General features: G+C 35.5%; 1 protein-coding gene across 18 annotated transcripts in view; it reads left to right on the plus strand.

The window, feature by feature from the left end:
• The window catches only part of dst.L (dystonin L homeolog), a 296950-nt gene that overhangs the window by 147622 nt on the left and 123665 nt on the right, over positions 1–25663 (plus strand). For 15 of the 18 annotated variants that reach the window (XM_018263477.2, XM_018263472.2, XM_018263474.2 and 12 more), the window contains 21 exons: positions 4015–4108; positions 4341–4495; positions 5294–5756; positions 6188–6316; positions 8669–8746; positions 8831–8992; positions 9077–9181; positions 10999–11094; positions 11220–11345; positions 11463–11615; positions 12665–12819; positions 13979–14105; positions 14590–14773; positions 15341–15498; positions 16171–16349; positions 17141–17279; positions 17468–17661; positions 18115–18277; positions 18690–18773; positions 19503–19610; positions 20558–20656. In XM_018263477.2, the coding sequence (XP_018118966.1) occupies positions 4015–4108; positions 4341–4495; positions 5294–5756; positions 6188–6316; positions 8669–8746; positions 8831–8992; positions 9077–9181; positions 10999–11094; positions 11220–11345; positions 11463–11615; positions 12665–12819; positions 13979–14105; positions 14590–14773; positions 15341–15498; positions 16171–16349; positions 17141–17279; positions 17468–17661; positions 18115–18277; positions 18690–18773; positions 19503–19610; positions 20558–20656 (3151 nt within the window). Of the gene's footprint in view, positions 1–3131; positions 3751–4014; positions 4109–4340; positions 4496–5293; positions 5757–6187; positions 6317–8668; positions 8747–8830; positions 8993–9076; positions 9182–10998; positions 11095–11219; positions 11346–11462; positions 11616–12664; positions 12820–13978; positions 14106–14589; positions 14774–15340; positions 15499–16170; positions 16350–17140; positions 17280–17467; positions 17662–18114; positions 18278–18689; positions 18774–19502; positions 19611–20557; positions 20657–22519; positions 25454–25663 lie in introns of those variants that run through there. The other 3 variants (XM_041563179.1, XM_018263488.2, XM_018263496.2) reach the window with 3 other exon arrangements.

Raw genomic sequence — 25663 nt, forward strand, 5'->3', positions numbered from 1 at the left:
GGATCTCCATACCTTAAGTCTACTAATAAATGATCTAAACTTTAATTTAAAACAATAATCCTTGTCTACAATAAGGGTTAACTGTATCTTAGTTGGGATCACGTACAAGGTAATGTTTTATTATCACAGAATAAAATAAAATCATTTTTAAAATTAGAGTTAAAATGGAGTCTATGGGGCAAATTCACTAAGCTTCGTAGTTGCGCCAGCGTCCGCTTCACCACACTTCGCCAGGCATATTTTCGCCGGTGCTACCCAAATTCACTAAAATCCGAAGTTGTGCTCTGGGGAAGTGTAAGGTTGCGAAGTTGCGCTAGCGTTAATTCGCCAAGCAAAGCGAAGTTACGCTAGCGATGCTTAATTTGCATACGGCGCCAAATTCAAGTTACAATGGAGGTATATGTAGCAGCACTACACAAGCCTGGGAAACCTTCAAAACAGCAATTTAAATTTTTATTTTGCCCTACACATGTGCCCACTGTATAGTTAAGTTGCCATGAGTTAGGAAATGTAGGGGGGAAGGAGGGTAGCCCCTAAAATTTTTTCGATCTTTTTCAGCCTATCACCCATAAAAAATTAAAAAACGCCAGCGTTTTTTGGGACTTAGAACATTTTTTAACTTTTTTTGAAGCAACCCTTATCTACTCTATTGCACTTCGCCTGGTCTGAGGTGGCAAAGGAAGCCTGGCATAAAAGGTAGCGTTCAGAAAAATCCACACCTTAGTGAATTTGCGTAGTTACGTCTGTTGCGCAAATTTGCCAGGCGTAAGGGTGCGAAGTAACACTAGCGAATTTACGCCAGTGTCCGTTAGTGAATCGGCGAATAAACGAAAATGCAATACGCTGGTGAATTAACGCTAGCGTTAGGCGCTCCGTCGTTTAGTGAATTTGCCCCTATGGGAGATGGCCTTCCCGTAATTTGGGGCTTTCTGAATAACAGGCTTCAGGATAATCGATCCCATACCTGTGCGGGGAGGGAAATTGCATGACTTCTTGTCACAAAACAAGGAAGTAAAAAATGTTTTTCCCCTTCCCACCTCTAATTTGCATATGCAAATTAGGATTTTGTTCAGTATTCGGCCGAATCTTTCGTGAAGGATTCGGGGGTTCAGCCGAATTCAAAATAGTGGAAAAAGAACACAATTCAGTTATTGAAAGTCCCTTCCTTAAGATGGCCAAAAACGGGCAGATAAAGCTGCCGATATTGGTCGTTTGGACCGATTTGACAGCTTATCTGCCCGTGTATGGGGGCTTCCGACGGGTCTTCCCGATCGATATCTGGCCACAATATCGATCGGGAAGGTTGGATTTTTAACCGACCGATCCGTCGGAGCCCCTTAAAACATCGTAATTTGATCGTTCGGCCATACGGCCGAACGTTCGAATTACCCCCGATATAGCCATGCCATTAGTGGCATATCGGGGAAAGATCCGCTCGTTTGGCGATGTCGCCAAACGAGCGGATCTTTGAGTCTATGGCCACTTTTAATACCAGGTATTTCCCATATCCCATGTCTCTGAGAAAGTTTTCAACCACAGAATTCTATGCTTTTTTCACTTTCTGAAAATAATATATATCGGGAAGATGAAATGTTGCCATTCACTTAGGGGTTATTTATTAAAATCCGAATGTTAATATCTCGAAAAATTTTAGTTTTATTATACCCCGATGTGGCAGAAAGCCAGAAACCCAAAATCCGCCATCTCAGACCTGTCGAGGTCAATGGGAGAGCCACCTATCTAAATTTGAATTTTTCGTGGTCTGTGGTGGATTTAGTCTGAAAATCCAACTTTTTCTAGGTTTTTTTGGCAAAAAAAATTTGAGCAGTTTGGGAAAAAAAAGCCCAAAAAATTTGAGCAATTCGGGTTTTTGCTCGTTTTTATTGATTTTTTTCTGTGAATAGATTAAATCAGTTTTTTTAATAAATAAGATAAAATTGGGCATGGGAGTTGGGTTTGTGTTTTTTTTTAATAAATATGAGATAAGTACGGATTTTAGTAAATAACCCCCTTAGTGTTATATAGTATGCAGTCATAGCATGATTTAATTGATAACATGTTGATAGTGTTGATTTCCACTTGGTGTGGCAGACTAAAATTTAATCTGCTAATACTGGTATGGGATCCGTTATCCGGAAACCCATTATCCAGAAAGCTCTGAATTATGGCAAGGTCATCTCGCATAGACTACAGTTTAAATAATTCACATTTAAAAAAAAAAAGGATTTCCTTTTTATCTGTAATAATAAAACAGTACCTTGTTCTCAATCCCAGCTAATATATAAAGCTTTATGGGAGGCAAAACAATTGCATTTGGTTTAATTAATCTTTAAATGATTTTTTTGGCAGACTTAAGATCTTGTGCTCCAAATAACAGAAATACCCCTTATCTGGAAAGCCCCAAGCATTCTGAATAACAGGTCCCGTACCGCATTCATGCTGGCGTCCTGGCTGCACTGTAAGGCAGGGGCACACGGAGTTGATCATTCATTTTCCTCCATCCAAATCAAAATACTTCTTCTACGTTTTGGACATGAATGCAAGCGAAAAATAACATATGATCTGCTCGGTGTGCCCTTGCCCTAATTTAATCCATTGGCTGTGCATAAATTACTGCAATTGTGTAAACAAGGATTTTCAGATAAGATCTCTAACCAGTGTGGTCTGACTTTTATAAAAACAGCTAGAATCTCAACTGTAAGGGTTGTGTCACACAGGTAGATTCGGGGAGATTTAGTCGCCGGGCGACTAATCACCTCTTTTTCTGGGCAACAATCTCCCCGAACTGCCTGTCCGCTATAATGAAAAGTCGCCTGCGCTAAAGCACACGCGGCGATTCGCTTTCCGAAGTCGCCCGAAGTTGCCAGGCGACTAAATCTCCCGAACTGCCTGTGTATCACAAGCCTAAGGCATGATGTGTTTATGAATGGCGCACATGAAACATTATTTAGTGTGCTGCTTTTATTTGCCCCTCTCAAACAGAGAATAAATAGTGCACTCAGTAATGATATAAATGAACAATGTAGGACTATGTTCAGAGTTAGTGCTTTCTCTGTTCAGTGTACAGTGTAAATCTGGTAATGAACTTTGAGATATTAATGTTTTCATAAAGCTGTCAGCTGCTGTTATTTGCAAATATTTACTGTGAGTAGCTTGTTTGAGAAAAAATGTATTTTGGATCTTTTGGGTTACTATAGTAGATTCAGTGTGTAAACAAGTTGGGTGTAAGAGTTTTGTTTTTGAACAGACTAATTGGGAATAATTGAAATATTTGGCATAATCATTTCCCACAGACGCCCAAATGAAGCTGATAAGTTTAAACATGTACTGTATTAAAGCAGGAGAGGGAAGGCAAACTTGAACTGGTATATAAGGCTCCAGGCTAAATCCTTTGAAGAGCATTCTGAATATATCATTTGCTAGGTTCTGAATATACATGTTGGAGCCTATTTAAGAAAGGACGCTAGTGGTACTCTTAGCCAGTAGGGATATTCTTTCGTTCCTGGAAGCTGTACATTCTATTTTTTTTTTATTTTATCTTTTATCATACTGTCAATTGTATGGGTGAATAAGGGTCAGTGCTATAAAAATGAACAGCACCTGTTATGGCTACTACAGTAGCGACTCTTTACTCACGAGCAGCAACCGCAACAGCATCGACTCCAATGAGAACTTTGTGTCTGTTAAGAATGGTCCAACAATGATTAATTCTTATATAAGTTTTGGCAGTGAACAGTCAGGGAGACCAAGGTAGGTCTCATTGATTTAACACTGCTTTTCTGAATTCCCCCTTTTTTTTTTAGACTTTGCTGGTTTTGTTAAAAACATCCAGTTTTGCAGGTTTTCTCTGAACTGAGGCTATATTCGGTAGTCGTGTCAAAAATGTATCTGCACATTTCTTACTGTTGTTTTTAGTTGCTTAGTTGCACTGGATTTGGGAAATCTACATTATGTGGTACTTTGGATATTGGAAATTTTAGATCAGACCTTTGAGTTCTGTTGTTTTTTTTTCAGGCTGGAAATGCTGCAACAATTAGCAAACCGAGTGCAGAGGGATAGCTTGGGATGTGAAGACAAACTAATCCTGGCACGCAGTGCTCTCCAGGCTGTACGTTTTTACAATTTATGTTGAGCAACCTCTCTTATTTTTTTAAATGTGAACTTGAAAAAGTGCTAGTTATAGATATGTGCATACTAATAATCTTCCAAAATATTTGATTATAATAGTCCTTGCTTTCCTAAAGTTCATACATACATATATAGCTTTTTGTTAATGTTCACTTCAATTTCAGTGGTAGCTGTAGAGGACAGAGAACTAACAAGTACAAATGTATTTTAAGGATGCCAAACGCATGGAATCTGGGATCCAGTTACAGAATGAAGCTGAGATTACCGGGTACCTGATTGAATGCGAGAACCTTCTGCGGCAGCAGCTTGTTGATGTCCAAAGTCTTGTGGATGGAAAATATTATCAAGCTGATCAGTTGGTGCAGAGGTACAGTACCACCTTACTACTAGACACTTGTACAACTTTTTTTTACACATACTACTTCACTTCGCTACAAGGAATATGGAAGCTTGAATTAATTTCATGCCTACAGTACAGGTATGGGATCCATTATCTAGAAAGTTCCAAAATATAAGAATGCCATTTTCCTTAGTGGTGTTTTGTAATTTTTGATTGCTGATTTTACAATTGCTGCATAATAATAAAACAGTATATTGGATTAAAATACCTTAAATCTGTGTTAATTTCAAAACAACCCTATTGGTTTGTTAATGTTTTAAATGTTTTTAGTAATTTAAGTGAAGTACAGTATTAGTAAGTTATGTTAATTCTCATTACGGAAAGATCCACTATACTGAAAACCACTGGTCACACGCATTAGGTATAATAGATCCCAAGCAAATGCTTTTTTTTTAAACTTGCATACCTGCATGTGTTATGTGCACCACCACCAAACACCTTTTAATAGGGGATTTTCACCTTACAGTCTTTTAATATGATGTTACACACAAAACAATTCTAGGACAATTTCCATTTCATCTTTCCTTCACGTTCTTTGTGTTATTTTAAACTGCGCCAGCTAGAGTCTTAGTGGGAGAAAGTCTGATAGAAATAGGAAAACTGACCGTATCCCTCATAAAAGTCTTAGAGCCAATATATTTAGTTGTGATCTCAAATGGCTTCAGTCTCCCTTATTCAATATACAATAACTTGTTATATTTAATGTACACAAGTAGTGTATGATGGGAAATACTGTGTTAATATATTGTTATGATTTATGTGCAGGGTTGCCTCATTGAGAGATGAGCTATTGGCCTTAAGAAATGAATTCACTTCACTCTACAGCAAAGGACGTATGTTTACAAATGATCAGACAAAACTTATGATATCAGGAATATCACAAAGTCTCAGCTCAGGATTTTCACAGAATTTAAACCCTGTAATGAACTCAACTATGTCTCACAGTATGACCCCTTCTCTGACACCAACCAGTCTCACACCGGGTATGTCCCATGGCTTTAATTCTCACTTAACTGCTGCTATGACACCACCATTTTCACCCAACTATAACTCGGGATTGATCCAGAACTATGCAACAGGAATGAATACAAATGCATTACAGTCACTAAAACACATACAGATCAAGAAACCCTTACAGAAGTCATCTCTTGCTGATCAGAATTTACCTGAAGAAGTAGTGAACTCAAAATTTGTTCAAGACCTTTTATCATGGATCGAAGAAATGCAGGTAAGCTCATTGGCTGTGTTAGAAGGAAATGTTTATTATTAGGATATTTTATGTTTGGTATCATGCACTTACGGTATTTAGATAAAGCCAACTTTCTTTTGGCATCACACAGCACAACATGGTACAGTATTCATTTCAATGGAAAAGTCATGAAAATCTTTTTAAATTAAGTTTAATGCTGGGGTATGATAAGCCATTTAATGTTTAGATTTATTTGGTTGTAGCTGTACTGTGGGAAGATGTTCTCATTCTCAATAAAAGTGGTCTTTTAGAGAGGAATAAGTTACAACAAAACATGTATCAAAATGTTTTCTTGTTGCACTTTTAGAAAATTGTGCTTTGTTTTCTTTTGTTGTAGAACACTTAGTTATAAATACTTTGTAATTTATGATGTGAGAGTATATTCTGACTATGTTGCTGTTCTCTGACAGGTGCAACTTGATCGAGCAGAGTGGGGCTCAGACCTGTCCAGCATTGAAGGACATTTAGAAACCCACAAACATTTCCATAATGCCGTAGAAGAATTTGAGTCCAGTCTTAAGGAAGCAAAAATGAGTGAGGTATAGCAGAAACTGTAATACATTGTCATAAATTATTTTGTTATATGCTGCCTGCTTTTTCTCTGTTGTGAGTTATTGAGTTATTTTCAGTGCCCCTTATTGTATCGTTATAATAACAAAAGATTCCACAACCACCTCTGAAAGCAATGCTTTAAAAAAAAACCCATTAAGGATGCTTGTCATCTTAGACTTAAATCTGTTCTGACCAATGCTGAATAAACTTATGAAGTATCCCACCAACAATAATATTGGAATTAATACCTGGAGTCAAGCTCTTTTTCCTTCTAAACATATATTTTCCACTTAGTGCCTGCACCAGTGAACCAGAAAATTAGCATTGGGGGGAGCTTGCATATTATTGTTACATTTGTCTTTCAGTGTTTGCAGCAAAAGCATAGGGTCTGCTATTCCCGCCCATTAATTTTTGGCTCACACTCTATGCTTGTCTATGCAAATATATGTAACCGTTATTGGCACTGATTCATCTACCCAACACTATTTACCTTTTCCCTGATGCACTGGTTATATGAGGGAGGCAATTTTTTCGAACAAAGTACTAAGTGCTTTTCTGAGACCATGATGTTCTAATGTTTCCCAGATAGTCTTTAGCTTTAAGTAATATTTGTTATGTCTCTGCTTGCTTGGAATTTATGAAGACTAACATTAGTGCATTATAAAATATAATTATACTTTAAGTATATATTGCCCAGGGCATATTACAGATTTATGTATAGAACACTTTAATAAAAATAGACACTTTTTTCTGTCATCAAGATCATCAACTACTCCTGTTGACTCCTGATACGACTGCCACATTTTGTTCTCTTTTACTGAGAGTTTATTTGTTGTGATTTTATTTACAAAAAACATCTTTCTGAATATGATTATTACAACTGGGGATTATCTATTGTCAATAAACCTTGGAAAATCCTAAGGCAAATACCAAATAAAGGGAAAATGTATCTTTATTGAGTAAAAATTAATTTTTAGTATAAAGGACATTCTAAAGGGGGAATGTAATATAGGTCAATGAAAAAATTGTTAGCAATGTGAATAAAAGTTCACATTGCAAATAATTTTGTATTTGTGAATGTTTTGCAAACTCTTTGCCTCTCATGCGACAGTAGGATATCGATTACGAATTGTAAAGTTTATGATAGTGAGCAGTATGTATATAATATGTAATGAAACCTCTTACGAAAAAGTTATTACATTTGCTCTAAAAATTTACTCCACCTTCAAGCACAGTGCACAATGCGCAATTAAGAATTGCTATGCAATAAAAGCCTAATGAAGAATATTCATTCTAAAAATCTGATTGGAATAAATAGAAAGTTAATGCCTTGTTTTGCAGTGAGCTATAAGCTAACGTTTTGATAAATCTGCCCCTTAGCTTCTCAACAGCATCCCAGAGCATGCTGAGCATGTACAGTGCCGCTGGCATGCAAAAGATGGCATAGCAAGGTCAAAAATGGAGAGCGGTTGTGGACAAATTTGAAGGCATAGATCATTACTGTTGTAATACTACTAAACGTCTGGGATGGTACATTAGGTTCAATATATAAAATACAGCATTTCAAGACATTATGTTTCTTATTTAAAATTAGACATGTAGAATATCTAAATGCAAATGTCTTGCCATATTGTTTTCCTTTGCTGAGGTGGACCTAAAGGTTATCCATAGATATAGCCACAGCACACATATTGTAGTCAAGTGTAAAGAAACAGAGTAACCTTAAAGGGGAACTATCATGAAAAAATTTAAATTTAATACAAGCTTCATCATACTGAAACTTTCTAAATACAATCAATTAAATATTTTGCATCTTTTCTGAAATAATCAAGTTTATATTCACTATCCCTCTCAGTATCTGTTTCTGTTCATTCTGTCTTCTTGCAGGAGTTGGGCATCAGATATTCATTGATAGTTAGGTCCAATATATCTTATAGGGGAGGCTTCCTTTCCTAGCAGATGTATTAGAGCTCACTCATATAACTGATTCCAGTACAAACAATTGTATGTATTTAGAAAGTTTTTTATTTCAGTATGCTGAAGGTTATAGTACATTTTAATTTTTATGATAGTTCCCCTTTAACCTGTAAGCAGCGACATTCAGCAAAAATAATCTTTGCACCACATTTTGAGCTGCCCTCTGAACACTAAAGTTACGCCCCCTGGTGCTCTTGCACTTCTCCTATTCCTGGTATATGGTGCTTCAGATTGTGGTAAATTGCTACTATATCTTAACACTTTCTGTTATTATTAATGTAGTTTTTGATATGTTTTCACATTAATGTGTGTTTTAATATATTGCAAATTATAGATCTGTTTTTTTTTCTCTTTCATTACAGCTTCAAATAACAGGAATTTATAAGGCCAATTTTGCTGAATCGTTATATAAACTTGAGAGTCAGTACTCCAAACTTTTGGTAAGAACACTGTCTATTTAGAGTAAACAACTGGCATTATCAACTCATTTAAATGTTATCCTTTTTTTCTTAAACTGCTTAAAGAATTCGTCAAGAAACCGGCAAAAACATTTAGACATGCTTCACAGTTTTGTGTCCCGAGCCACAAGGGAGCTCATTTGGCTTAACGAGAAGGAAGAGGAGGAAGTAGCTTATGACTGGAGCGAAAGAAATCAGAATATACAAGCCAAAAAGGACTATCATGGGGTAAGGTCTTTGTCCTAGAGATGACTGAAATAGTTTAAAAAATACATTACTGCACATTATAAATGTATATCTCTGTATGTGAAGGAATTAATGAGAGAACTCGACCAGAAAGAAGAAATCATCAAATCAGTACAGGACATCGCTGAGCAGATGCTTCTTCAAAACCATCCTGCAAGATCCACAATTGAAGTAATTATTTGAACTCTTTTACACTTGATTTTACCTCCGATATGCCTTGGTTATCATTTACCACCCACCTGCAATATTTTAGCTTGCAATTTTCATATTATGGGAATGAACACACATACATGAACTTGTTTTTTAATTTACTTTTTAGTTAAGAAAATGTTTATTCTGAGCTATATTAGAATATAACTTCTATTTGGATGTCAGAAACTGCAGAGAAATATGTAATTTCACATCTGTAAAATACAGATTATGTTTACTTATTTGTAGAGCTACTAATTATAAGCAGTGCCATTGCAAGTGCTAGAGGTCCCCAACCATAATGGTTTCATAGCTGCATTGATAACTATTCTAGCCTGTGATTGGCCAGTGATGCATTTGCTGTGTATAGTTAGAAATTGCCCACTTGCTCACTAGGCTCACTAGGCTTACGGAGTCAGGGACCTAGAATTTAATGGCCATGTATTATTGTTATAGTTTGTATTATCACCCAAGTACTAGCTGTGAGCACCAGCGTTCTGGTTCTAGGAAGTTGTATTTGCATTTCAAAAAGCTGTATAATGATAGCTGAATAATAACTTTATCTGCTCTAAATCTGGGGTCAGTTAAGTAATTTTATTTCTTGCTTCCTGCTTGTGAATCTAACTCGTAGGTGTCTGCAGATTAGCCTAGTGCCTAGTCCATCAGAAGCCTTTGTTAAATTGGTAAAGTACCCCAATCCATCAGAACCATTTGTTACATTGGGATACTAAGTAATTCTTTACATATCCTTGGCACTGCTTTGCATATCAGAGGAATACAAAGAGTCAAGCAAATTTCAGTTTTATAAATTGCCAATCAGCAGTTTTAAAGCACATGTGCATGTACCAACAGCTAGTAATACAATTTTATATGTACCATTTTCCTAAATAGCTTATAGGAGAAGGAAAGCTACGGAGGCATTTTATTGCCAATAGTTTAGCTGCAATAGTGCAAGCTAGAATGCTATATTTATTCTGTAGAATGTTTTACCATACATGAGTAAAAAGCTCTAGAAACTCTCTGTTTGTTTAGAATAGGAGCTGCAGTATTAATGTGGTGTGACATCACTTCCTGCCTGAGTCTCTCCCTGCTCTGGGCTCAGATTACAGTAGCGAAGGGAGGGGTGGGAGGAGAGGAGCAAACTGAGCATGCTCTTGTCCAGGGCAATGAGGTTTAAACTGAAGGCAGGAAGTCTAATACAGAAGCCCATGTGTACACAATAGAAGGGAAGAAATGCAGTATTTCTTTTGACAGGGGACTCAGAGCAACATTACTTTGGGGGTTTACTGGTATATTTAGATGGACCTTTCTGATAAGGCTTACTTAGTTTTAACCTTTCCTTCTCCTTTATGGTGTACACAATAAAAATAACCCCTTAATAAACCTAAGTTTTGTTGACATATAAATACCTTGACACCATTGCAGGTTATGTGTTATGCCTGACCAGCAGGTTATGTGTTTTAGTCAAGATTACCTGAATCCATTTTTTTGCAGTGCACTAGTGACAAAAGTATATTTTAAGTTAGACCATTATCTAGTGTATAAGAGTAGGGGTTTACTTACCTGTGAGGTAATGGCCAAGATATACTGAAGAATAATTAATAGTAGACTTTACAGTGCGCTCCAGTGGAAAATGCAATACACTGCAAAACACAGTCACGTTTTTACACATCTACACTTTTTATCCTAGATGCCTGCAGTCTACTGTCATCTTCATGTTTAGTTGCACAGCACATAAATGTAATAGGATTTTTGGTTTTGTCTTTCATCTCTTTGACCATGTTTTCCTCTTATCTAAGTCTTATAGAGCTGCTATGCAAACTCAGTGGAATTGGATCCTGCAGCTTTGTCACTGTGTGGAACAACACATACGGCAGAACTCTGCCTACTTTGAGGTATTTATATCACACACAAAATTAATTTTATTAATATTATAAAGATGCTCATTTTGCTTACAGTTCTTTCAATATTTCTATGCAATGGTAATTGATCTGTGCTAATTCTAATCATTACCTTATAGTATTTTAATGATGCCAAAAATGCAGCTGAATATCTGAAGAGTTTAAAGGATGCAATACTAAGAAAATACAGCTGTGATAAATCGACCAGTCTGCACAAAGTGGAAGATTTGCTCCAGGAGTCAATGGTAATATAAGCCTTATTAATATTTATCTTCATTTAAAAATGGCTTGCGAATTATGCAGGCATTGAGAATGCTGGAAACTTTATTGAGCCTTAAATTAATTTATTCTTAACTATTCAGGAGGAAAAGGAGCAGCTTTTACAGTACAAGAGCACAGTCGCCAGTCTTGTTGGAAGAGCAAAGGCAATTATTCAGCTGAAACCACGGAATCCAGACAACCCACTTAAAGCATCCATACAAATCCGAGCTATCTGTGATTACAAGCAAATTGAGGTCAGAGCCTTCAATATGATTTTGGGCACATTTTACTTACATTTTCTGTATATTCTGCTTTTTTATATCTGTGTTTATTCATTAAGATTTTTTGATCAACCACTTAGTTGCATAGTTTCATGTGTACTCATCTGCAGAGGGCAGCAACTTGGTGTGATTCCATCTGTTTTGATATCCAAAACTCAGTAGTGATAATACAAATTGTGTGTGCCATAGTCATAATTCATTCAATAATTTACCATACAAAGTATATCCTATATCACATTCTGACAGATCTATAATTTCACTAAGCAGTTTTAGGTCTTCTGAAGTATAAATACACTAAGCAGTTTTAGGTCTTCTGAAGTATAGACAACATTCTGTGCGTCTAGCTATAAATATGCAGATCTGATTGATCATGGAATGTTTTTCTTGAAATAAAAGACAGTTAGTGGGTTTTTTATTAAAATCCAAATTTATCAGATTTTTTTAAAATAAAAAAGTACAAACTAAAATCCATGATTTGACCTTATTTATTTTTAAAAAAGCATGATTTAATCGAATCGGGGAAAAACTTGATAAAATCAAGCGAAAACCGGAATTGTGAGACTTTCTGAGTTTTTTCCCAAATTGTATGATCTTTTCAGGCCTTTTCCTCACAAAGCCAGAATTTTCCAGATTTTTGCCTGAAATTTTCAGATTTTCTATCTAGTTCCAGTGCAGACCACATAAACTTCCAACTAGGATAGGGACCTCTTTCAATAACTTATATACAACCTTGGCAGGTCTGATATGCCGGAATTTCAGATTCTGACTTTTCCATCCTCGAGGTATAATAAGTTTTGAAATAATTAGAGGTTTTTTTCCACAAAAAAATCAGATTTCATAATAATAATAAAAAAACGTAAATTTTTCTGGATTCGGACTTTAATAATTAACCCTCTAAGTGTGTTACTGATTCTTTAAATAGTACATAAGATACATCTAATGGTAGTCACAGGAATGTAGTTAGTGTTTTGAAAATGCTTTTTGGGGGGGGGTTTAATGTTTTTTTTTCTCATCTTACTTAGATCACTATTTACAAAGATGATGAATGTATATTAGCAAGCAACTCACACCGTGCTAAATGGAAAGTAATCAGCCCCACTGGTAATGAAGCCATGGTGCCTTCTGTGTGCTTCACAGTGCCACCCCCAAATAAAGAGGCAGTGGATTCAGCAAACAGGTACAGATGTTTATTATCTAGTAGTATTGCTAAATCATAGCTCCAATGTGTGTGGGAGCACTGGAATCAAAAACAATTTTTGGTAGAGGGGATCCAAACAGAAATATACAAATACCTTGAATACATTTTTGAAAACAGTTTTTCTGGCAGAGATTGTAGCATGCACACTGTTTTCAAAAATAGGGGCAGATTTATAATATTGAGATGGGGAATGCAGAGAAATCCCCAGTGTTCAATATTTATTAACATTTTCCTGACTGTCGATATTCCTGACAGTCACAAACATGTTTTAACTGATTCACACACTTTGGGGCAGATTTATCAGGTCGAGGTGAATTTTCGAATTCATAAAATTCGAATTTCGAGCTATTTTTGTGTACTTCAACTCCTAGAACCTATTTGGAGTCAATTGGTGGACTTTGAATAGAATTCGATCGAATACGCTATTAATCCGATTCGTACGATTTAAATTCGGACCTATTCGATTCAAAAGGCACCAATTGGCCAAAAAAAAAACAAAAAAACGGCAACTTGATTTCGGTTGGTCTTTTTGAATTCAAATTCGAAATTCCAACCTTGATAAATATGCCCCTTCATGTGTCAGTTTGTTCCAATGCGGTCAATCAAAATTCTTGTTAGTGCTCAGGGTTGCCCCAAAGCATGGGGGAAACATTTTGTGCTCTGATTAAAATGGTCAATTATTGAAAAAAAAATTTGAATATGAAAGCATTGTTATGACCCAAAAAATAAACATTACATAAATCTGTCCTATAAAGTCTTTCTAATTGTATGCCCATTGGAGGTTTTGGAAGTGAGAGAGTGAAATATTTAATTCATTGCTAGAGAAACATCAGTTCTGAGGAGCCTACCAGCCTTTATCAAGCACACTTTTTAACATAGCAATTTAAATATTAGTTGTGTGTTTTAAACATTTTGTGTTTTCAGTGAATATATACATATTTAAAGCAAGTATGCAATGCTCTTTACTGTCGTTAAACTCATTCATATCATTCAGAAGCTTGTTCTACAAACCAAATTCTCAAGTTCCTATTCAACTAAGGAATTTTAACTTTCAATGCATTTATGGAGGTTTATTACGTTGGTTCCAATATAGGTGGTTCATGAGTTTTCTAAAAACATCTTTTATTGTTTATTGCAGGATTGAGCAAATGTATCAAAGCGTCCTGACTCTATGGCATGAATCTCATATAAACATGAAAAGCACTGTATCCTGGCATTACCTTATGAATGAGATTGAAGGCATCCGGTCCAGCAAAGTCTCCACAGTATGTACAGGGAACGTCTCCCTCTGTTATAATAAGTCTGAATTACTGCAGATTGCTTTACGAATATTGTTTTACTTACATGCACGGATTGTGTATCATCTCGATGTGGGTGTATAAAGTATATTTCATGAATGTGCTGCCGATATTTTTCTTATATAGTACACACATGCTATACTGTGTTGTTGTTTTCTCAACATAAAACATATAACTCGTACTGCATGGCTGTACTGTAATTATTTTATTATCCATACCATATGCTGCTTTGTGTAGTTGCTCTTTTTGCCTATAATATGCTGTGTACATGCTTTTGCAGCAATATGTGCTGCTAGGCATTTTTATGTACAACTCAATGTTTTAGCACACCTTTACCAAAACATCTCCCTTTGTTTGTTATCTGCTTTAGAATATACCATTACATTCCTTAAAATGTTCTGGTGAACTGCTACTTGAACCAGAATTTTAATGTTGGTTTCCTTGTTTTCAGATCAAAACCTTGTTGCCAGGTGAGCATCAACAAGTGTTGAGCAATCTGAAGTCCCACTTTGATGAATTCTTAGAAGACAGTCAGGAATCCAAGATTTTTTCTGTGTCCGACATTACACAACTTGAAAGAGAAGTCAATGTTTGCAAATTATACTACGAAGAGCTTCTACAGTCTGCAGAAAGAGGTTAGAAGTTTTCATTGTTGGTGGTTTACATGCTTTTCTATTTAATTTTATATGCATGCCCAACAATAATTTCATAATAGCTATGTATTTATTGACAATGTTGCAGTTTAATTTACAAATACAAAGTACAATGTACAAATAGGTACTAAAACATGGTGCATTGAGGAGCTTTTGTTCTCTCTTGAGCAGCTTTTTGCTGATATTGAATAGACGTAGGGTATTATTAATGTGGATTGAACTGGAGAATCTAAATAAATGCTTCTAGCCTAGGCTACCACATCTATTTAAAAGTTCAATGTTTTACATAATTAACATACTTTCTGTAAAAGGGTTACCTTCATCAGTTATATTGTTTAACTAGGAAAGATATGTGTAATTCGTGGTTGTTTCTGCAGCTTTGCATATAATCAGTACATTTGTGGTAACATGGCCTTATTTGCTTTGTACTGTGGAACTTAAACTTTGTGATTTATCTCACTTTGATAATAATGGGGGCACTAAGAGTGAGGACATATTTAAGGAAAATAAATGACACAGCAACTGAAAGTCGATTTTTGTATTTAACAGAGGAACAGGAAGAATCTATTTATAATTTGTATGTATCTGAGATCCGAAATTTCCGCCTAAGGATGGAAAATTGTGAAGACCGACTTATCAGACAGATCAGAACACCATTAGACAGGGATGATCTTCATGAAAGTGTGTTAAGGATTGCTGAGCAGGAGGTGAGTTTTATATTTGACTTTATCTTTTTACAAAGAAGGAAAGGTAGGACTCAACTCACTGATACCCAGTGTGCCTGCCTTTAGTTAGCTGGAGCACAGGTTGAAATTATGTTTATAGCGTGAACTATAAAGGCCTAAATAGATAAGTAGACTTACTGTCCTGTGCAATGTAAAAATACTTTTCAAGTCGATCAGGTGTTGAAAAGATCTATTCCAAATTATTAATCCCCCCGATTTAAATTGTTTTAGATTAATTTTATTAAGGTTATCAATACAGTGCTGCTTCTGAGCTCTAATACCCCATAGAACAGAATGATATTGAACTGTCAAAACACTGGAACACAATCTGATGAACTGTTACTTTGATCTGCTTTTATATGTATGTGTCAGTTTGTTAAACACTGCCTTACATTCAGGAAAGTTATTGTAACTATTATAAAATTAATTGCCTGGAACCCTTCAGGATTCCCTAGTTTGAATTTTAATAAATAATAGGTTGAAGGAAATGTTTTAGCTATAGTGCCAGATATACAGTAGTTTCTATTTGTATAATAGCGTTAGGTTTTCATTGTTATGATTATGTGCTGGATGAAACCTCTGTTAAATGAAGTTCTCTCTCTTATATGGTTAGTAAAAGACATAATAATGACATTGCTTGTTTTTTACATCTAGAAATTAAAGAAGGAATTAGATCACCTTAAAGCTGATTTATCAACAATATCTGAGAAATGTGAAGAATTCTTCAGTCAAGCTGCTACCTCACCCTCTATAGAGACGCTACGCACTGAGCTGAATATTGTTATCCAGAATATGAACCAAGTGTACTCCATGTCTTCCATTTACCTGGAAAAGTAGGTTCAAGATTATTTCCTTTTCCAGATTTATAACAAGAACCAATGGTATTGGCTGGTTGACATTCATTTACAATTATTTAAATTTCCAGAGTTTGTTACAAAGCCCTCTGCACAGTCATTAATGTTAACTGTTAAAATTCATATTTACTAAGATCCAAATACCCGAAATTCCCCGAAATCCGAATTTTTTTTGATTTTTTTGTGTTATAATAGGCATAAAAAAAAATCACAAAATTTTCAGAATTCATTAAACCCCGAGGGCTAAAAAGCCTGAATATAAAAACACGGCATCTCAAACCTGTCGAGGTTGCATGAAAGTCAATGGGAACAGTCCCATCGATTTTTGGTTGTGTCGGGGGTTTCGCACAATTTCACGATGTTTTCGGAGCTTTCGGGTGAAAACTCAAAAAAATTTAGAGTTTTCGGGAAAAAATATTGAAAATTTGAGCTTTTCCCGCAAAGGTAATTTTCGGGAAAATGTTATAATAAATAAGCATTAAAAACCAGAGCGGATTAGATCGAAGTTTGTAGCAACCGATATTGAGATAAATTCGGACCTTGATAAATAACCCCCTCAGAGTTGAGTTACAAACATGAATCTAAAAGTGATAATCCATTTGCTGATTTTTTAGCAGATAAGGGACATGAGAAAACAGTTTTTCGGTATGGAGGCTTTAACTAAGTACCGTACAGAAGGACTTAATGGACAAGCATTCAATGTTTAGCAAAGATTTATGAAACCCATTATGCAACATAAAAGTTTTGTAAGGTGCTTTTTGCTTACACAGATTAAAGACCATCAATTTGGTGCTGAAGAACACACAAGGAGCAGAAACTATTGTGAAGCTCTATGAGACCAGACTGTGTGAAGAAGATGCAGTTACTGCTGACAGAAATGGAATTGACAAACTTGAGACTACCTTAAAGGTAAAGATCTTATGATATTAATAACATAATTTCCATCATAGACCTTTCTCAGGTTTGTTCTGCAAGCATTTAGCTAATTATTTCTCAGTTGTCCCTGTTTTCTGCTGCTGGAGTCACAAAGTGAACATAACAGTAGCAACAATACTTTATACTGGAAAACAAAACAATAAAGAATGTTTTTTTTATAGCTGTGGCGGTCCGAGGTTGATGAACAACGGGAGGTTTTTCACGCGTTAGAAGATGAGCTGCAAAAAGCCAAAAATATCAGCGATCAAATGTTAAAAGTTCACAAGGAGCGAGATCTAGACTTTGACTGGCACAAGGAAAAGGCAGACCAGCTTGCAGAGAGATGGCAGAACATTCATTCTCAGATTGAAAACAGGTCCATTATTAAAAATATTTTTAATTAATGTAAAGCATACTATACTATATTAGCAACTGCTTATTTGGAATACTTTGTAGGTTTATGGTTAAATTTAAGGACAATTGCCCACCCACCATTTTATCATTTAGATTTACTGCAGAATACATTTTAGAGTAATGGCACACTAGATGGGTCATTTACTGTGTACCGCACAGTGTCACACTTTTTTTGTACTTTGCACACGGCTTGGTGCCTTCCCTGTAACCAGATCAAGATTTACTGGTAGATTACTGTATACTTTATAGTCACAGCACAGTGTATACCAATGTTCAAAATTAAGATGCATTAATGAAAAATAAGTATTTTAGCATCCATAGGCTCAAAGAGTTTACCCTAACTGATTATATGTGTCATTGCATTGCAAAAGTTAATCAATTATTAACTTAATTATTTTAACTACCATTAAATTAGATTACGTGATCTGGATGGCATAAGTAAGTCTTTGAAATACTACAAAGAATCATATGGGACACTGGACTCTTGGATCAGTCAGATAGAAGAAACACAAAGTATGCTTCAGGAAAACCTGCCTGAAAATAGCAAGGCTCTGGCAAAGCAATTGGATCAGCAGAAGGTAATATGTGTGTTATAGCACTTCCCTAATCCCCTTCCAAATGTATTATTGTGTACTGGGCAGTAAATGCACTTCCATATAATATTTGGATTCACCACAATCCATCAAAGCATGTATAGCTGCTGAAAAGTGTTTTATTTACACTACATGTTTCAAACTCAAACTTTGGTGGCTTTTGTAGACCTGCTTTGTGACTTTTTCTCAGTGAATCTGTATAGTAATTGCAATTACACCCCTTTGGTAAGGGTGTACACTGAGATTTGGAGCCTTGTGCTTTTTCCCACTTTGTACAGTCACCTTCACTAAATGCACCTCCATATATTAGGTTCTGCATTATGCTAAGTGTTCACTCCCTGGGAGTATAAAACTTATTGAGCAATGAACGTTCAGTTAGCATGTTTGTTTGTTTCAGATGCTGATTTCAGAGATAGAAATGAAACAAAGTAAGATGGATGAATGCCAGAAGTATTCTGAGCAATTTTCTTCTGCAATTAAGGTAATCCCTTATCAATCTTCATCACAATTTATTATTTTGTATCTTTAATAGCTAAAATTTCTCCTCGTTTTGCACTTAGTTCTGTTGCATCATACTTTACTCATGGCTAGTACTAGTATTGCCAAATCTAAAAGTCAGGTTTCCTAGGTAGGGATGGCACTTAAAAAGTTATTGCATTTTTGGTGCCAGTATAACATACATGCATTGTAGTCAGTATCAAAATTTTATAGTGGAGACTTTGGAAATTAACTTTTCATTGCAGATTCATAGAGAGGGAGAGTATGAGATGAAGATGTTTCTTTATAATGTGCAAAGGGTTTTTATAAAGGGCTTATACAGGCAGGAAATTGTAGCACGTTTATATATACATTTTTGGCCTTTTTAAAATTTATTTTCAAAATGGTACTGAAAAATAGCAAAAAAAACCCCATTTATCTGTCCACCTTTAAATGGTTAGGATGATATTAGTTTCTTGGCGTGTCATTATGGAATTACAAGTTGATATTAATGGTCCTCTGAGTAGCTTGAGGGTGACAGAACATTAGCAGGCTGCTTCATGAGGTTTGTGTCAGTAACATGAGTGGTTATTTAGTCCTATAATCTTGGGAATTTGCCAACAAGACACATGTGCCAATAATATAAAATTGTATTGAACCTAGAAGGATACAGCTCTATTAGTCCTTCAGCATCACTCATCAATATTGTTATTTATGTTTGCTTTTTTAACAGGATTATGAATTGCAGTTAATGACATACAGAGCAATGGTGGATTCCCATCAAAAGTCACCCATGAAGCGCAGAAGGATTCAGAGTTCTTCAGATGCAATTGTGCAAGAGGTAATTAAAAGAAAAACAAGCAAAATATAAGAATTTGTTATTGTAAAACATTCACAGGTTTAGAATGAATCCATTTTTTAAGCTTCTTCTGTGATAGTATGGATACATATTGGAATTTTAGTCCATGCTGTGATATATTATTACTTTTTGTCAGAATATTGCTTTATAGTTCTTATGTCTATGGTACATGTGACATTTTGATTGAGGAACGGAGGCATGTTTTTGGGCAAAACTCAGAAGTGTTCCATTGCTTCGAGTTGCCTTTTGTTAGTTGCCCTTTGGAGAACCATATAAAATCATATCAGTCAAATTCCCAAACGCCATTCATTTTAAAGGAAAGGAAGGGTGCGTTTGACAGACTTTACACAAAAAAGCTACAGTGAAGACGAGAATCCTACATTAAAAAAGTAATCAATTAAAAAAAGCAGAACACTAGAAAAAGTAAAGCAGAGGTTGAGCAATATGGGGTTCATAAGATGAGAAGTGCTTTTGAGGGATGCTCGTTTTTCTACCTGGTGGCATTTGTTGAAAGGGATAAACATAAGCCAAATAAACACTTCTCCAGACAAATCTTTTACTAAGTTGGTAGTATAGTAAAGTACATTTGCATCTGCATATTCTAGAAATAATACATTTATGGAGACTTTTCATGGAGATTCTGTATGGAGTTGATCACACGATAAGAGATATTTCAACAAAGTAACATCATCCAGTACGGTCTCAGTTGTGTAACATCACATTATTTGGTGACACTGGTGACAACACATTGCCTCAAGTTGATGGGAGCTAAATAAAACTGGGAGAGCCTTAGAAATTATGTAATTTACTAAAGTTAATATGTAAAAACAACTACAAAATCAGCATGTTTAAATCAATGCTTTTTTCAAGCACACATAGATCATAATTATTGTTAAACTATTTTTGAAACTTGTTTTCTCTCTTTTTAGTTCATGGGTTTAAGGACCCGTTACACTGCCTTAATTACCTTAATCACACAACTGGTTAAATTTTCTGGTGAGACCTTGAAGAGGATGGAGGAAGAAGAGGTAAAGACAAAAAATTCATGCAAAACGCTAGTAAATATTCTGCTTATTATTGAACACATTCCTTTTTTAACTGAGTGACCAGTTTAAGCGATTAAACTACTTTTAATGATTTAAAAACAGTAGGAGAAACAACCACAGTCAGTATTAGTCTGCTACATTTATTAAACAAAAATTATTTTGCAGACATACTTTTGATCCAGGAAAAAGTTGTCTGAATTTGCATGGGTGTTATGTGTGCCCCTTTTACCACTTTTACATATATTTTGAGACACATTTTTTGAGTTTAATGCTGAAACATCCAATTTTTTTTCGAGTTGTCGTACGATAGCCAGCACAGATCGCAACATCTTCATATTGTAAAATGGACATCTGCCATTGACTTCTACATGACCTTGACAGGTTTTAGCTGGAGTATTTTTAAAAACTCGACCAGAAAATAAGTATCCCTGCTTCTTTCACTGGGGACAATAATTTGAATTGACTGAGCCTTTGTTTTTTTATGTTCTTATACCTTTGGTGGAGGGTTGCTGTGTTTCGCTTGCTTCTAAGCCTTCTAATTTATTTTATTTGTAAACTTTAAAAGATAAAATTCATTTCACTTTAAATGCTTGCTATTTTGACAGGTTTCATGTATTTTTTATGAGATATTTCATTTGTGTGAAAATTGGTACAATTTTTGTAGTAGGATGCTCTTGAACAATTGTTAGTTATTGGATGGCAATAGTCAAGGTAAAAAAAAAATATTTAAATTGATATTATTCATACTACATAATTATAAATTGTAGTGTATTTTTGCAAGTTGTGTAAGTGAAAATTAAAAGAGGTAATTTTATCATTACTAGGTTTTTGTGTGAACTATCAAGGTAAAAATTAATGTTGCAAAGTTTGCCCAGGTCTGGTAAGAAACCAATCAAGTGATTATATTCAAACAGCTGACATGTAAATGATACCCACTGATTTGTGTGGTTTACTAGACCTGCACAAAACTGTGTCTCTTCTTCCATAATCCCATATTTCCCTTAAATATTGTAGGTAATAAGAAACAATCTGCCTTTGCATTAGCTACCAAATGATACTCTAAACTAAGTAAATGTTTTTGTAGTACTTGTTTTGAACACTAGCTAACATGCACTTATATGTCTTTTTGAATGGAATATTTACTTTCTTATTTTACTTTTGTGTTGTCATTTCTTTGCAATTGTGCATGTGCAAGCTATTGCATACATCAAATAATAACATGAATGTCCAGTAGATGTTTTGCTGCTTATGCTCTGTCGTGTTGGGTGCTTCATTTCTGAATGTTCTGCTAAAATGTCCCTAGGAAACCAACAATATCTGCATTTAGAATTTCACTGGCACAATATGGTAAGTAATAATTATATAATGCACCTTGTCTGTCCAAAGCAGGAATAGGCAACTGGTCTCTTTACATAGTGGGACTGCATATCAAAGCACAATGAGAGTTTTCAGCTCACAACTGTTGTATTACATTAACATCTGGTGGACTTGATTACATATGATCCAAAAGGCACAATCTTCTCTTTTACAGGACCTGCAGGGCAGTCTACAAAATAATTATATTCTTTCTAAAAGTTCATATTTGTCACGTTACGTATTTGTCACCTAGATCTTTCATTTCACAAGAACATGAATCCAATTTGAGATACTGCTGCTGTGATATATAGTTATTTTCAAATAACAGTGGATATGTATTCAATAATACATAGAAAGACAGCTCTTTTATAGTTTCCCCAGCATTGATTTTATCTCCACCAATGTAATATATGAACAAATACCTCTGCTAATAGCCATTTTCTTGTACAGAATTTGTATATGAGCATTTCTTATTTCACTTTGTTTTAGACTATAATGTACACAGACCACTCTTCCTCTTCAGCATATCCAGATTTACTAGAGCAGCAAAAAGCTACAATGGAAGAAAACAAAAGGCTTATGAGAAAAATAAAAGAGCTTGAGGCTACTCTTGATGAAGTGAAGAAGCAAAAGTATTCACTAGAGCAAGAGATTCCCAAAGTTAAATCTGCTGCTGAAATGGAGGTTAAGAAACATCTAAAAGCAATTGAAGAGATAAATTTGCAGAAAACAAAGGCAGAGTATGAAGCGCAACAATTCCGTTTGGAACTAGAGACTGCAGTTAAGCAAAAAACTGCAGTAGAGCAGCAATTTGAACATGTACGCCAAATTACCCGTCAGTCAGAAACAAAATGCAGTGCTGTGGAAGACAAGCTCAGGGCATTTAAAACACAAATAGAAGAAAGCACAACAGCAAGAAGAAAATTAGAAGACCATCTAAAAAGGAAAGATATTGATCTTCAAGAATTAGAAAAGACAAAAATCAATTTGATGGGAGAACTGAAAAGAAAAGCTGAAATTGAGGAAGAACTTTTAAGACAGATGAAACAGCTTGAACACGATCTTGAATTTCAAAGGAGAATAGTTGAAAAGGGGAAATTAGAATATGAAACAAAAAGGCAAACAACAGAATCAGTTTACAGTTTCTCTTCTGGAAAGGAAATGGTGATTCCAGCACGTGCATCAATCATGATGGAATCAGATAAAAGAGGGACTCAGATTGAGCAATATGCTAAAAAAGCTGAAAGCCTGAAGCACCAATTAGATGATCTTACACTGGCCAACAAAAAAGCAGAAAATGAAATTAAACAATACAAATTAGAGCTGAACACACTAAATAAACAGAAAACTGCTGCTGAAGAAAAAAACCGGCAGCTTAGAAATCAGTTTGATGACACCCATAATATGGTTCAGCATCTTAAACATGACTTAGAACAGAAGAACCAACTGGAACAAAATTATGTGTTACAAATAAGGGAACTTGAAAGAAAAGTGTATCAGAGCGAAGATAAAGCCGAAGAAGCAAGACAAGAATCTGCAGGAAACAAGAAAGCTTTCATGAATTTGGAAGAGGACCTTAAGTCTCTGCAACAGGATCGGCTTTCTCTGGAACATCAGATCAAAATGCTAAAGGGTGATTATGATGGCATGAGAGAGAAACTAAAAGTTTGCCAGGAGGAACTGAGACAAAAAGAGATGTCTGAGAGAAATTGCCAACAAAAAATCACATTCCTAGAAGAAGACTTGAGCAGGAAAAAACAAGAAGTAGATGACTTCAAAAAAAGACTAGATGAGCTTTCTCGGTCTCAGTCAAAATCAGAGAGCAATTTGAAATACATGGAATCACAAATGAGTTCTTTGCAACACGAAAAGATTGCATTAGAGCAAAGATCTCAGTCTAGAAGTGAGGAAGCTGACAGTTTGCGCGAGCAGCTGAAGAAAGTTCAAGAGGAACTACTTCAGACTTCCAGGTCCCAGAAAGAGGATCAAATAAAACTTCTTAAACTTCGAGATGAATTAACAAAAAGTAATCAGTGGGCAGACACTCTGAAATTGAAGTTGGATGATCTAACTAAACTGAATACCGAGACAGAGATGCAGTTAAAAAGGATAAAGTCTGACTCAGAAAAAATAGCCATGGAAAAATCTACATTGCAGAAAAATGCTGATATGCTAAAATCTCAGCTGGATAGTGCCAGAGAACAAATACGGCTAACAAATGAACAATCTCAGAAACAATCTAAGAGTGAGAAAGAAGCTCAGATCACAATAAATAGACTGGAAGAAGAATTGACAAGATCAAAAAATGCAGTAAATGAACTGAAGCAGAAATATGACAAGCAAAGTCTAGCTATGCTTAACTCTGAAAAGGAGACACGGACTTTAAAGGCTGAACTCAACAATTTGACCTTAGAAAAAAAGATGACTGATCAGAAAATTCTGTTGCACCAGGGACATTTGCAGGAAGTAAACAACAAACTGAAAAAAACACAAGATGACCTTCACAAAAAGAATGTGGATGAGCAGTTAGCACAGAAAAAGATTGCTCTGTATCATGAGGAGTCTATAAAATACAAGCAATCAGCAGATGACTTCAGAAAGCAGTTTGAAAGAAAAATGGAATCAAACCTAAGTACTGAGAATGAGGCTTCCACTATGAGACTTGAAGTTGTTAAATTGAAGCAAGAAAAGACCATGCATGAAGAGAAAATGAGATTGCTAAAAAATGAGATTTCAGACTTACAGGGAAGATATCAGAGGTGCCAAGAACAATTAAGCATGGAGAAAAAATCTGAATTAGAACATGCCCAGAAATGTTGCAAGCTAGAAGCTGAATTAGATGCTCAGAGGAGGGTTGTTGAGAGCCTGAAACAGAAAGTCGATCTTCAGAGACAAGATCATATAAATCAACTAAGAAGTTTGCAGAGTGAGATTCAGCAGACCAGCACTGTTACAAGCCCACTTCAGAAATCTGAAACAAAAGGGACCAACTTCATGTATTCAAGCTCAGGATCACAGCAAAGTTTTGACCCATTGCAGAATAGGTCAAAAGGGTCTCCTGGGCTGAGACGAAAACTTGATTCTCAAATAGATGTTAATGCCCCAATTTTTAAAACAGAGCACATAGAGGAAAAACGGTTACAAATAGATGGCTATGATGAAAATATTCAAAAGGAACTTCAGCTTCAGCTGTCCAGGATAAAGCAGTCACTTGACAGTTCTGACAGAAAGCCTCCTTTTGCAGAACTTGTGACACAGGCGAGCAATGAACTCAAAATTGCCATTGACACCATGAACCCATACAGACAGTTGTCAGAACTAGGAAGTGTAAAAGATAAAAATATCCAAAATAACATGCAAACAATGAGATACGAAGAAGGAAAATTTGGAAAAGATCTAGGAAAATTTGAGCAACCTCTGGAGGTATTCTATATGTATCCCCAACTCTTTTTGTAAACATCACATATGATCTGCTTCCTGCACTTATGGTCCATTTGTTTGGGTTATGGTGGCTTTATTTAGCAGTATTCTATAATGTGCTGCACTTTCATATCTAACATATTTCCTATGGTGAATTCCATTTTTGGCTTTGCTCGTGGTTTGGGTACTTTTAGTAAGCCTACAAGCTGTATT

The sequence above is a fragment of the Xenopus laevis genome, chromosome 5L (genome assembly GCF_017654675.1).
Source record: "Xenopus laevis strain J_2021 chromosome 5L, Xenopus_laevis_v10.1, whole genome shotgun sequence".
Taxonomy (NCBI): domain Eukaryota; kingdom Metazoa; phylum Chordata; class Amphibia; order Anura; family Pipidae; genus Xenopus; species Xenopus laevis.